The sequence below is a fragment of the Cricetulus griseus genome, chromosome 2 (assembly GCF_003668045.3).
Source record: "Cricetulus griseus strain 17A/GY chromosome 2, alternate assembly CriGri-PICRH-1.0, whole genome shotgun sequence".
In the NCBI taxonomy this organism is placed as follows: Eukaryota; Metazoa; Chordata; class Mammalia; order Rodentia; family Cricetidae; genus Cricetulus; species Cricetulus griseus.
Window position 1 is genome coordinate 441,317,067 of NC_048595.1, and position 13,756 is coordinate 441,330,822.

Consider the following 13,756-nt stretch of genomic DNA (forward strand, 5'->3'; position numbering starts at 1 on the left):
CCTGCAGTGAGGAAATAGAGAGAGGTGACTGGTGCTTGTTTGCTTCAGACTCAGTCCAAGACCCTCAACTCACAGGATGATGCCGTCCACATTTAGACTCTCTCTTCCCACTCTTCCTGATCTAGAAACAGTGTTACAGACTTACAGATGTGTCCAGAGGTCTGTCTCCTAGGTGATCCTCAATTGTGTCAACTTGACAATATTAACCATCATGATGAAGGTCTATGCTGGAGTTTGGGAACTTGGAAGATATGGTGGACATATCTGTATCTGGTCTGGTTTGTAGCCCTATTTCCATGGATTAATCTGGAGTAAGAAACTCCTGGTACCTGGCCCTGGTTACAGACCTGGGGAAAACTCTGTCACCTTCACCTTATGGTAGCTGAGGTTCCTCCTCCTCATCAAGACCACTCCTGCTGTCAATCAGCAGATCCTTGGGGGCGGGCCCAGCTACAAGGTGTCCCAGGTGTGTAGGCAGGTGTGAATAGTAAGAGAGAAAACGAGCCTTGTGCAGCATTGGGAGCTGAGGAGGGTAGTGCATCCTAGGAATAGGGCAGCCATCAGAAACAGGGTGCAGTGTGTGCAGGCGGGTGGAGAGGGGGTCTTCCTAGGCTGGGGAGGCTTCGGGTAGTCATTGCTTTCAACCTCACCCTGGGGGATCAAAGCCAGCCGTAGGGGAGAGGAGTGGGAATGAGGTGTGCTTTGATGGATAGCCATCCCAGAGCCCACCTCTGCTGCACCCACTCTTGACCCTGCTGCCAGTCACAGCGGGCTGGGCCTTTTGCTTAAGGGAAAAGAAGGAAATGTCAGTTATTATGTTTTGCAACACAATCTTATCTTTTCGTTTGATTTTTAAAGCAATTTTCCCAAAGATCAGCCATCAGGTCTGACTGAAGTGTATTGACAAAATTTTAGCCATGATGAAGAAAATGCTTTAAACCCCAAGAAATCTGACCCTGGTTCTTGGAACACTTTGATGGAGCCTCCCCCCTCTCTCTTTCTCTCTCTCTCTCTCTCTCTCTCTCTCTCTCTCTCTCTCTCTCTCTCTCTCTCTCTCTCTCTCTCTCTCTCACACACACACACACACATACTCTCTCTCTCTCTCCCTCCCTCCCTCCCTCCTTCCTTCCTTCCTTCCTTCCTTCCTAGAACAAAGCCCAAATTTCAGTGTTAGGAATAACATGATGAAGTTTACTAGAGTAGAGCAAATGAAGTCCATCTTTTTTTTTTTTTTTTTGAGTGATTTAACATGAATGCTAAATTACTCATTGTTCTTTACCAGAAGTGATATTAACCTTAGTTTTCTTTGCTGTAGGAAAATAGTCAAACCCAAATCATTGTACATGTGGGTGAGCCCTCTACCACTCACTGGGCTCCATTCCACCACAGTTCTGGTCATTAAACACTAATGTTGATCTTAGGGACTGTCTCCTGATTGTTATTTGGATTTAGTTTTTTGTGTGTGTGTGTGTAGCTGTGTGAGTGTATGCTTCATGTGGCATCAAGAGCTTATGGAGGCCAGAAGAGGGCATCAGATCCCTTGAGGTGGTGTTCCAGATAGTTATGAACTGCACTGTGCGGGTGCTAGGAACCAAACTCAGGTACGCTGGAAGAGCAGGAAGTGTTCTGAACTGCTGAGCCATCCTCATTTCTTACTGCTGGATGGGAAAGACAATAGGACACATTGGTCTGGTGTTGCAGAGTCATTTCCAAAGATCATTCTTCATCCAGCAGCTCAGAGCTGGAGGACATTCACCTTCTCTAATGTTCCACATTGCTTGCATTTGGTGGACCAGTGGACCAGCACACAAGATGGCTACATTAGCAGTAACACTCCAAATTGTCGGTGCACAGTGACCCTCGTGTTCTCATCTCTTTATTCAACTGAACACCCTACTGCAGCATCAGAGTCAGAGCCGGGGTGGACAGACCTGGCTGCTCCTTGGATTCCAGTTGGCACCTACCTATATGAAGTAAGAAACAGTCATTAGCTGGCTAGCAAAAATTCTAAGGAAGGGGTGTCCAGTGGTCATTGAAGAAGTCTCTACCTACTCTTTCCTCAGTTTCATAGAATAGATCCTCAAACTGTAAATGGGGTTTTTGAAGTATATCTTTATCAAATTCTTTAGGTCATCCAAAGATTGTCCATGTTGAAAGCAGGTACCTTGCCAAGTGACATAAGCAATGATACTTTGTTTTGTTTTTGTTTTTCAAGACAGGGTTTCTCTGTGTAGCTTTGGAGCCTGTCCTGGAACTGGCTTTGTATACCAGGCTGACTTTAAACTCACAGAGATCACCTGCCTCTGCCTCCTGAGTGCTGGGATTAAAGGCGTGCATCACCACTCCCCAACCTACATAAACAAGGGTACTTTAAAGAGCCTCTGAGTCTGAGCATCCATCTATCACAGTAAAAGACAGGATTGCGTTAGTCTGTGAGGGTTTAGCATTACAGAATTCCTATTTATTTGTGTAGACTGGGTCTCGCTGTGGCACAGGCTGGAACCCACCACCCTCCTGACTCGACTTCCAGAGTATGGAGATTGCAGACAAGTGCCAGTCCATCTCATTTCTTGTTTTGTTTTTGTTTTGTAACCCATAATGTCATTTGGATTTGTTCCACTAGCTTTACCAGACCCAAGATAGAGCTGCCCTGCACATGTGTGTGCACACACAATGTGGGGAGAAGGGGTAACACAGGGTTCTCCCTCTTAGGTCAGCAGTTCTCTGTTGTTCCCACACATGCCCTTCCTTCATCGATGCTGTGGTCCTCCGAAGCGGAGCCTCACCGGACCCTCCACCCCCACCCCTGGTCCTGCAACTGTAGGGCTGTCTCTTCAGGGTCACTGTAGATGAATTCTCAGAGGAAGCAAAGCCTTCAAAGCATTCCCCATGAGCAGAGATTGAAGGGCAGGGGTGTCCGGTCCCACTGGGCAGCCTCCAGCCCTTGACTGGGGCGATTGTCAGAGCCCAGGTGTGGCAGACAGGCTGGAGAGCGGAGGCTCTCTTTCAAGTGGCCAGACCTTCTTTTGAGGCACCGGACACCATGATGTTATCTCAGTCTTCTCTGGCTGCAGTATGCCACCCACTCTCAACAAAGGCTGGGGAACACCGTGCGGCTCCCTCTTCATGACCCAGCCACCCACCTCCTTCCTGTTTACAAAGCACGCATCATAGATGTTTACAAGGTGATGTTTCCTTGAGTGTGGGCAAGGGGGATGGATTTTACAAATTAGCATTTGATTTCATTAAATAAAAAAAAAGACTACCCTGGTGTTTTTCCCACAGCTAGCTTCAAACACTACAAAAGGTTATATGTAACCCCCAAGGAAAAATAAATTCTAATTCATCATCATAATATGTTGGCAATTTATTCTCCCTGTTTCTCTGGCTATGAAGACATGTAGGCAGATTTATCAACTGGTAGTTAGAAGCCCTGGTTTTATGGTCTTGTATTCACCTGTGAGTCTACTGCATGGGCGTGTACTGGGTACCATTGTTTCTCCTGCAGTTCAAAGATTTGCTTTCATTCTTCACACTGCACTCATCTTATTTTGCAGTGTGTGTGTGTGTGTGTGTGTGTGTGTGTGTGTGTGTGTGTGTGTGTGTGTAAGCTAGGGGTCAAAGTTGGGTTCCTTCATCATTCTCTATTTTATATTTTAAGACAAGGTCTCTCTCTGGCCCTGGAGCTGGCCAGTTTGGCTCAACTGGCTGGCCCATTAGCTCCTGTAATCCTCCTGTCTCTGAACAGTGCTGAGGTTAGAGACATGTACCATCACACTCAGCTTGTACATGGGGGTTGGGGATCTGAACTCAGGTCCTCATGCTTGCAAGGCAGGCACTTTATTGACTGAGCCATCTCAGCAGCTCCTGGCATTTTGTTTCTTTTTTTCTTTTTAAACACCTGTTTGGTGCTGAGTCCTCTGTGTGCTAGTTGCATTGAAAGAAGTTTTAAATAAAAGGAGGGGGTCTGAAGCAATTGCTCAGTGGTTAAGAGCACTGGTTACTCTTCCAGCACCCACACGGTAACTCACAGCCATCTGTAATTCCTGCTCCAGGGGATCTGATGCCCCTCTTTTGACCTTCTCTGGCACTGGGCACACGTGGTACTCAGACACACATACAGATAAAACATGCATACACATATGTTTATATGAAAACATAACGAGGGTGGGGAAACGCCAATACATAAGACAGCCACAGAAGGCTGAGACCAAGGCAGCATTGAAGGGGAGTGCCTCCCAACCCCATGGCTACTGGCACTGAGAGGCTACCTGTGGTCTCACTGTGGCTCACACAGCTTTAATTGTGACAGTTCTAAAATTAAATTGCCCAAGAGCCTCTCTAGTGGTTGCCAAGACTTTCGCTATGAAATAGTCACTCTTTAGCTCAAGCATTGTCTGTTTTTGTTACAGCTCTGGTCCAGACATCTTGAGGTTAACTGCATTGGGTAGTGGTTGTTGGGGAAAGCAGTCTTCATGTGTTGCATGCATAGCCTTTAGGACTAAGGGAGGCTGCACTGTACTGTTGTCACCCCTAACCATCCACCCTAGGTCTCCCCAACCGTAGGCTTCAGCAGTCACTGCCATCCTTCGAATGTAGGCTCTAATGTGTATACATTAAACTGCTTTCCAGAACATATGGACTGCAGGTTAGTGCTCTTATTTTATTTGCTGTGGATGATACAGCCTCTGACTGATGAGAGAGTGAGTCTGTCTGTCTACCCACCCATCCATCTATCCATCTGGTATCTCACTGGCCACATGGCAGAAGGTCCGTGTGTTACTACTTGTGGGGATGTCCTGGCCCCAGTGGAGAATAGAGCAGGTGGGGGTGAGGCAGGTCCAGAGCAGAGTTGAGGATTACCTGTTTCATATGGGAAAAAATTAAAGTTAAACTGTGTGTTGTAGCCACAGCAACATAACCAGGGTCCAGGCTGGTTTTGAACCTTCCTTTATTTTGGAACTATGTCATGTACCAGCCTGACTGTCCCCAAAGATCGTTGGTGGGGAAAGCTCTCAACTTCTGGAAACAGTTTAGTGGTGTGCATCCAATGCCCTGTATTTTCTTGGACTCATGTCTTAAAGACTGCCCTGATGTTTAAATATACAAAAGTATTGATTCATGACTTTAAAAATAAAACTCTGTGAAGCCCATCTAAGCAGTGGGAAATAATCATGCTAACCAAAGCCTGTGATCTGAAAAATAGAGAATGAATCTGATCACTTACAGGTTTATGACATTTAACCCTGAAGAATTGTTGGGATGAAATGTCAAAACCAGTTTTAGTCCTTTTCAAGCCTGGGTTTCTGCATGTCAGATCAAACCACCGGAAGGTGGCAGTTTAAAAGGCAGGGTCCCAAGGAAGCATCTACTTTGACATATGTGTGTGTTCTGCAAATTACTTGTGAATTTTGCACAGTACTGGAAACTGGACATCTTCAGGACCCTGGACAGAAACAGGAGCCTGGCCAGCTAAAAGCAGGCTGCCTTCAGTAGTAGCTAGGGGCATCACTTCTTTGTTCCTTGTAACTTTTACAGAGACAGCTAAGTTTCAGAAAGGGAGCAGAATCATGCTATCAAAGAGCAATCATACATCTAATTAACTTACGGAGTTTTCTCCTAGTAGACATGCCGGGTCTCTCCCCAGCCTGTTCAACCAAGGCAGCCCTCCATAGAAAACAGACTCTTTGTAATTTAGCAGCTGTAAGCACCAAACTTGAAAAATGGTTGTGGCTGATTATGTAAAAAGAGATGAGGCTGGAAGGGAATGGGAATCTCTTGAAATGATTTCATTTCCACCTCCCAGGCCTGCTCAGGCTGCCTTTACGTCTTCCCAAGTACACTAGATTAATTTAAACTTTGTGCAGCTTGCATTCAGCTAAAAATCAACTAGAGAACAGTTTGATTCTTGACCCTTAAATATCAAATCCTGACTGACATAGCCAATTGCTTTCCTCCATGGTACAGACTTACCCTAGCTTCCTCTGGCTTTCTGCCTCCATGATCACTGTATGGTCCTCTGAAATGGGGGTACTATTTGGTGCCCACACATCCTCATCTTGAGGGTGCATTCACCAAAGCTTCTTGTTGTGAACAAGAACCAAAAGAAGCCCAGAAACCCACAGTGTGCAAAGAAACAGTGAGATCTGGTAAGGCTGTGTGTGACACGGGAAGCAGAGGACTAAAGGAGCTCATGCTGGCTGCCACCAGCAAAAATGCCCATCAGTCTGCCTCTGTGTAGAGCCCCAGGGTGGCACATGGTTCCAGGTGGGGCAGCCACTTCCCTCTCTGCCTAAGCCCAATCTTATGGCCCAAGGCTGGTGCTGGCCTTTAGCTTCTCTTCCTAAGGCCCCCAAACCACTTGGGAACTCCCAGCTCCAATGTCTTCCCCCATCTCCCCAGACTGCAAAGTGGATTTATTTATTTATTTTTTTGCATTTCTTAATTGCTTTGTAGCGTTTAGCACAATTACCTTTCCCTTTTCTGTTCTTTGTAGGTGAAACTCACATAACTTACTTCCCTCATGTGAAGTATAACTTACTAGTTTCTAACACAGCCACAGATCTCTGCAACTTTTCCCAGGTCAACTTCAGGGACATTTTCATTACCTGAGAACAGAAACCCTGAACCCTAAACAGTGAAGCTGCTTTGTGCTCTTTTAAGAGGCTTTATAAACATATTTGGTAAAGAGAGCTTCATCTAGTTGGCCATCAGCTCTCTTAAATGCCACTTCCTCTGCAGAACCCGAGGTGTAATTGAAAGTGGCCAGGGAAGGAATTCTTCTCCCCTGGACCCTCTTTCTGCGCTGGCCCCTCCTATTGTGTGCCTTCCCTCCCCGTTTTTTGTAACTCCATCTGACACTGTGTTGTCTTTTCCTTTCCCCCAACACCTGTCATCTTCCTCGCCCCCCGCCGTGTCCTGCTGCCCCTTCTGACATTGTATACCCCTGCGTGTGCTGCAAAAGGAAGCATACAATAATGGCAGTCTCTGAAACATCTTCAGAGATGGGAGTGAAGTCAGCCTCCTCCTGCTGAAAGCTCCGTCAAAAGCTCCGGGCGAGGGTTTGAACTTCACTTCACACTCACCTTTTAACAGGGACCCGGGATGTTGTGATTTCCTCCGATGGCAAAGGTGGCTTCTTCTTTATTTACCAGCCGACACATCCCTCTGAGCCTCAGAAGGGACAGAGGCCCTATTAAAGATCCAAATGAGTCTCCCATCGTTGACCTTGGATCAAAGCAAGTGGCCTTTAATTTTCTACTTCCCACAATGACTTGCTGTTGAGTTTGTGGAAGGCCTTAGCCCTCCGCAGATTTCCCCCCTGGCAGTGCCAAATGGCTCTGTCTTTGAAAATTCTGAATTCTTTTAATACAGGGAGGAGAAAAAAAAAAACTAAAAGATTTTAGCAATGTGCTGTACCTAACACAGCCATAGAAGTGAGTGCGGGCACCTGTGGGCACCAGAGGGCCGTCAGCCACCTGCGGTGCGTGCCACCCTTGGTCCTTTCTCTCCTGTTGTCAGTCAGTTTCCCTTTTTGTTCATGGAAACATGTGGTTCTTAGGAACACATGGTTTAAAGCAATTTGTACACTTGTAGGTGATGGCCAGCCATCTCGTCAACCACTCATCTGGATTATAGTGGCTCTGAGGAGCAAGTTTGCATCATCCTGTCTTCCCAACCACACCCCTGAGGAATAGTGGGTAGAGAAATTCCTCAGGAAGCCCTCCCTATCCCCCACACTGTCTGAAATGTCAACTTCCAGGCCTTTGGAAGACCCAGGGTGTGACTTGGGGCTTGGTACTTGAGAAACGGTGGCAAGTGTGACTCTTGAAGAGCTCAGGTGTTCCCAAAGCCGCATCCCGGCTCCCTGCCCATGGAAGCAATGGGATATGGGATCGAGGAGCTGTCATCTGTGGAAATGCCCCTGGATATTAGAAACCCTCTGTATACCTGGCAGAGGCACTTCCTGAGATGAGCCCCCCACAACAGTCCATTGAGATGGGCTCAGCTAATGATCGGCTGGGCAGATAATCGGAGGAGAGTTAATTGTGAGGTTCGATATAGCATCTTGTCGGCAGAGATAAGTTGTCACGTTTTCCACTTGAGCTGAAACTAAATGATTGTAAAATAAGTTATGAGTGTCCTTGGGCCTGTCTGCCGGAATGATAGCTAAGAATACATTCCTGGCCCATCAGTCTCGAGCAGGCTGCTTGATATTTATGCGAGTGGAATGTTATTTTATTCTCCCTCTGGTCATGCTTGTCAGCTCCCCGAGTGAAAAGTGAAACTGCTTCTTTGACTCATACTTCACGTGCCGGAGCTCCGAGAGACTGCAGATTGTGATCATTATTGCTCATGTTATATATTTTGGGGGGTATGTGTTGAACATTGATGCCCGATTGGGAAGAACTAATAGCCAACATTGAACACATAGGATGGGACAGCCTTTCTTGGCTCAGCAACCCATATCTGGGGGGATCCCTACACCAAAGCAGATTCAAACATGGAGTAATGAGGTACTGCTTTTCTTCTTCTTCTTCTTCTTCTTTTTTTTTTTTTAATTTGATGGCCTTGCTTCACCTTGCTTCTCTCCTGTATTTAATGCCACGGACAGTAGTCTCTTGTCTTACTGCCTGGTAATTGATACAAAATGAAATGCATTCCTCATAGGCAGTCAGGAGTAGTGGTGGACTCTGAGGGTGGGGCTGAGGGACATCTTGTCAGGTTGGAAGAGCAATGGGGAGTGAGGTAACTCAGTGTAGAAGCCTCACACACTATGACTGCTCGTATTTTAAATCGGGGTGGGGGATATTAAAACAGTTCCTGGGGATTCTCAAGATCTGGAAGTCAGGGCATAAATACTTATACTGAAGGTGACTGTGTGCAGAATCTAAGTAACTAGAAACCCATCACCATGTCTGTGAGGCGGCTGCCGCTCAGGTCTCAACAAGGTCACTGTCCCTGCCTCCTCCTGTCTCCTGTGACCAAGGGCTTTGCCCCCTTTTGATGCCCATCACTGCCGTCTTCCCAGTGCCTGATTACATCAGCCTGGTACAAGTCTCACATAGGCCGCCCAGTCATGTGCTGATGCCTGGCAGCCACAGGTCTGTTTTCTGCCCAAGAATGCCTGGCCCAGCCTTTGGTCTCTCGGGTATCTGTGTGCCTTACTCTCCCCTTAGCTTGGTGAAGAGGCCAGACTCCTAGAGGGTACCACATCCATGCCTGCCCACTGGTAGGAAAAGAAGGCTAGATGCGGGTAAATTACATTTCCCTGAGCCATGGTGTGTTTGGACGTTGGCATATGTGGAAGATGCAGATGGAAAGATGGTAGCACCTGGTCTTCTCTTCTTGTAGCCAGAGTTACCCCCTGCCTCAGTCTTTATATCAGCAAGAACGGCCCCTCACCTTGGGGTCTTGTGCCCTGTGCATCCCAGGGCACACAGCAGTGACTGGTTGACCCCTGTCCTCATCTGGGTTGCTTTCTTCCTCACTGGTTAGAACTGGAAACACTTCCATGTCTTCCATAGTATGAGACAATTCTTGCATGTTTCTCCCTGTGACACAGTGCCCCCTCTGTCTTCCCATTAGTCTCAGTCCCTGGGCCCTGAAGGCCCCCTCCACAGGCTACAGAGTCACAGTGTGTCTGTGGATGAGTCCTCTCTCCCCTCCTCTGTCTATCTGTGGGGTTGGCATGCCTGCTGCAGACGGGGGTCCCTTCAGCATTCTGTGCTCCAGTGGCAAGGCCCAAGGAAAACAGTCTTTTATTGAAGGCATCAAGCAAGAAATTAGATAGGCATTCTTTTCAGGCCTTAGAAATCAGCTCCATGGGGACAGGGGTTCTGCCCTTTATTCTTTGACAGCTGCTAGCTCAGAGAGCATGCTCAGTAAGTATAGGCTGAGTGTAAGGGAGACTCTTTCTCACTGTCAATAGATCCCATTCATGGCTGTAGTCGTTCACCTAAAAATAGCTTCCAGACGGTCGGAAACTTGCAGGACAGTGATGGACACAAAAGTGTGCTTGTGGTGAGTTTTTAAGGATGTGACAGAGTTGATTGCACTCTGCTGTTCCACCAGAGACCACAGGTCCCCTCCCACCTGGGTCAGCACCTCAGGCAATCGGTTCTTCAGTAAAACTGGCAAGTGCAGGTAGAATTCACCCATGGCTGTCACCCTGGTGAAGAGGGAAAACACAGATCCTGCATCTATGAAGCTGGCATCATAGCCAGCCAATGATGCTCCTGTGACAGACACTTGTCACCATGTGGAGAGAGCAAAGCCAATGAGGCAGAGAGGGGCAGTGGTTTGTGCAGGCTTTGGGCTGCCTCTCACAAGCACCTTCCTTTTGCTTTGTGGTTTCCTCCCTACCGTCCTATGCAGACTTCTCTGTGGCTGCCCCTGTGAGGATGGAGGGACAAGCCACAACAGATGCAGGAGAAACAGATGCTGCCCATGGAGGCCTGTCCACTGAAGTGGCCTGTCAGGGGCACTGGTGAAGACAGCTGTGGCCAGCAGTGAGGAGGAACGCTTTAGTGAACTTTGCTTCAGAGAGCAACAGAAATAAAGTAGTAACAAGGGAGACTTGGCAAGGGAGGTGTTTGGTAAGAGGCAGGGGATGCATCCTGTCTGCTTCAGGCCAGGAAGGGTGAAATGCTGAGACCAAAGTCACTTTCATTTCTTTTTGTTTTGTTTCTGAGGCAGTGTCTTGTGAGATAGGCTTCACTGTCCTGATAACAGCTGTCTGGCCTAGGGTGACCTCAGATTCACAGTGTTTTCCTACCACAGCCTCCTGGGTTCTGGGATTACAGGTGTGTGTCTCCTTGCCCCCCTTGCTCCTTGGCAAGTTCAAAGGCATGTTGTTGCAGGACAGGCATTTGTACAACCATTCTATTATTCATTACAGCCTGTGGCTAGTCTACAGAGACAAATAAATGCCTTGCCTGAGCTCGGGCTCAGTGTTGCTTCTTAGAGGCCTCCATGTGTGGACTGGTGCTAGTGACTACATGAGTCTCTGTCCCAACCCCACCCTGCTCAGGACCATTTTCATCAACTCAGCTGTGGCCTTAGAGGTTTGTGTTCCAAAGAACTGAGACCTGTAAAAAAAGGTGTAAATTACAACGAGGGAAGCTTCCAGAGCCTCAGACAGTACTCAAGATGGTCTGTGTGCTGAGAGTGCATGGACAGGAGAGAGTTATGGGGTTGATACACATGTGTAGAGGTCTGTCCCGTTCTGTGTGGTTCATGTGCTCTAAGCGTCTCAGAGAGATGTTGGCATTTGTTGGGTGGTAGAGGGTAGTTTAATAACGGTTCCCCTCCCTGTGTTGAGCATTACAAGGCACTGGGGAAGAGAAGCCACAACTGCCCTGAAGGTTAGCATTATACTGCTAACAGCCTAGTGCAGGGTATCCACTGTCGACCCCTGGAGCACAGATATGACTTGGAAGCTTAGGAGAAAGGATTACTGACACAGAGGTCGCAGAACTGAAGCAACAGGACAATTGGACACTCAGGCTTATTACATGGGAACGTCTTCAAGTAGGATCAGTGAGTGGCTTTGCCTCCCTGTCTGATGAGTGTGCCCTCCAGTGGAGGACAGGGCAGTCATGGGCCACTGTCAGTGGGCCTGGCACTGGGCAGGGGTGGGTACATTGTTTGCAATCTGGGCTTGAAATACTTAAGAAGAGCAAAAGTGTTTGCCGTCAGCACTGGATAGCATTCAGAAGGGAAACTCCAGGATGGTGACCATCTTGGAGTCTGGTAGCTGTCCTGGAGAGTAGCTGGCGACTTTGGGGAAACAGACTGTTTGAGTTGTCTTGTTTGTTTCTTGGTTTTGGTGGTGATGTTTTGTTGGTTAGTTGGTAGGTGGCTAGGTTGGGTTTTGTTGTTTTGGCGAGCCTGTGTATCACTATGTAGACCAGTCTGTTCTAGAACTCTCAGCTCCTCCTGCGTGCCACCATGCCCACCCAGGGGCCACTGTGTGCATTTAAACCCTTATCCTCACCACCACCACTCCAGCCAGCCTGCCAAACCACAAGCTGAAGTGGGACTCAGGGCTGCTGGCTGTCCTTGCAGTACAGATCCCCCTGCATGATCGGGAAATCCTGGAGCCTGGGAGAAGTGAAAGGGCAGCTGCATCCAGGGATGGATCAGAAATGGCGGGTACCCATTCGCCTGTGATGCTCGTCAGCAGGGATCTCAGGATGCTTTTCCATTGATGGATCCCCAGCTCCTAGGGGTGGCAGTAAGCAGGAGCCAAGCAGATACGAGTCAGTATCTTTTCTGTCCTTGAAGTTACAAGACTCCCAACTCATAACAAAGGGACTCTGAAAACTTGGGGTATGGGGAAGTGCTCCACCCATGCTCCTCTGTCCCCTGCACCGTGTACCATTCTGATTCTTCCCAGTCTTTTTGGTAAATACAAAGTAAATAATCAACTGAGTTTTATTTAAAGTGAAACACTGTCCATTTGTCCTAAAACCTCTCTACAGAGCCTGAGGGACTCTTCAGCCTGCAGCTATACAGTATTGGCTTGGAGATACTCCTGCAGGCTGTTGGTGAGAGTTGTGGCCTGTTGTACCTACCACCTCTCACTGACCACAAGTGAAGTCACAGCCATGTGTATTACTGACAGGAGAAGGTGGTCAGGAATTGTTCACCCTTTGTGTGCAGCTTCACACCCACTCAGAACAAGTCTCCCTTTTTGGGTTTGTACGCGTCGGTATCTCATTCCTGGTACATCAGTCAGTAAGGGAATGAAAGGGAACCTTCAGAATCTGAAGTTCACTATCCTGCTGTCCCTGATGTCATGTGTGTGAGCCTGAGGTTCCCGGAGTCCAGTGCCCACTGTGGGCTGGGAGGCGTCAATGACAAAAGTGCCTAGATCTGTTCACTGCCAACGCCCCTGGCCTCCTACCCAGCTGCCTTTTGCACAGGTGTCTCAGGAGAGATGGCAGGATCTCATGTGTTAATGCTGGAGGACTTTGCTTGAGTGGATTTTGCCTCCTTTTCTTTGCTCTGTGCTCCGAGCTCACCTTTGCGTTCTTTTGCCTTTTCTGGTTTGGTTGCAGACACGGGGCTGGGTGACTCGGTGTGTTCCAGCCCAAGTATCTCCAGCAGCACCAGCCCCAAGCTTGACCCGCCCCCTTCCCCCCACGCCAACAGAAAGAAGCACCGGAGGAAGAAAAGTACCAGCAACTTCAAGGCTGATGGACTCTCCGGCACTGCTGAAGGTAAGGGTCCCCGGACTCCCAGGGTGAGCGTCTACACCGTGGAAAATGGCCTTGCTTTCCAAGTCTTCTATTTGCCTGATGGCCAGATGTGGACTTGCTGAAGTGGCTCCTGCTAGTAAATGTAGATGTTTTATTCCATTCATGCATGTGGAGATATGTGCATGCTTACACGCACACACACACACACACACACACACACACACACTGTGCATGCTTACACACACACACACACACACACACACACACACTGTGCATGCTTACAACACACACACACACACACACACACACACACACACTGTGCATGCTTACACACACACACACACACACACACACACACACACACACACTGTGCATGCTTACACACACACACACACACACACACACACACACACACACACACACACACACTGATGAGAGGTATACAGCTAAACTTCAGAAATATGCAAAACCAAAACTTCAAACACTGTTGTATTAACACCAACTTTTGTTAGTGAGGCGGACAGCAGAGTCCTCTCTGGAGCAGAGGTCCC

General features: G+C 48.0%; 1 protein-coding gene across 9 annotated transcripts in view; it reads left to right on the top strand.

Moving 5' to 3' along the window:
• Positions 1–13,756, top strand: part of Agap1 (ArfGAP with GTPase domain, ankyrin repeat and PH domain 1) — a 459,921-nt gene that overhangs the window by 332,595 nt on the left and 113,570 nt on the right. For 6 of the 9 annotated variants that reach the window (XM_027397516.2, XM_027397517.2, XM_035441112.1 and 3 more), the window contains one exon: positions 13,065–13,226. The exons of the other annotated variants lie outside the window; for them this stretch is intronic. In XM_027397516.2, coding sequence (XP_027253317.1) covers positions 13,065–13,226 — 162 coding nt within the window. The remainder of the gene's footprint in view (positions 1–13,064; positions 13,227–13,756) is intronic. 9 annotated transcript variants of the gene reach the window in all.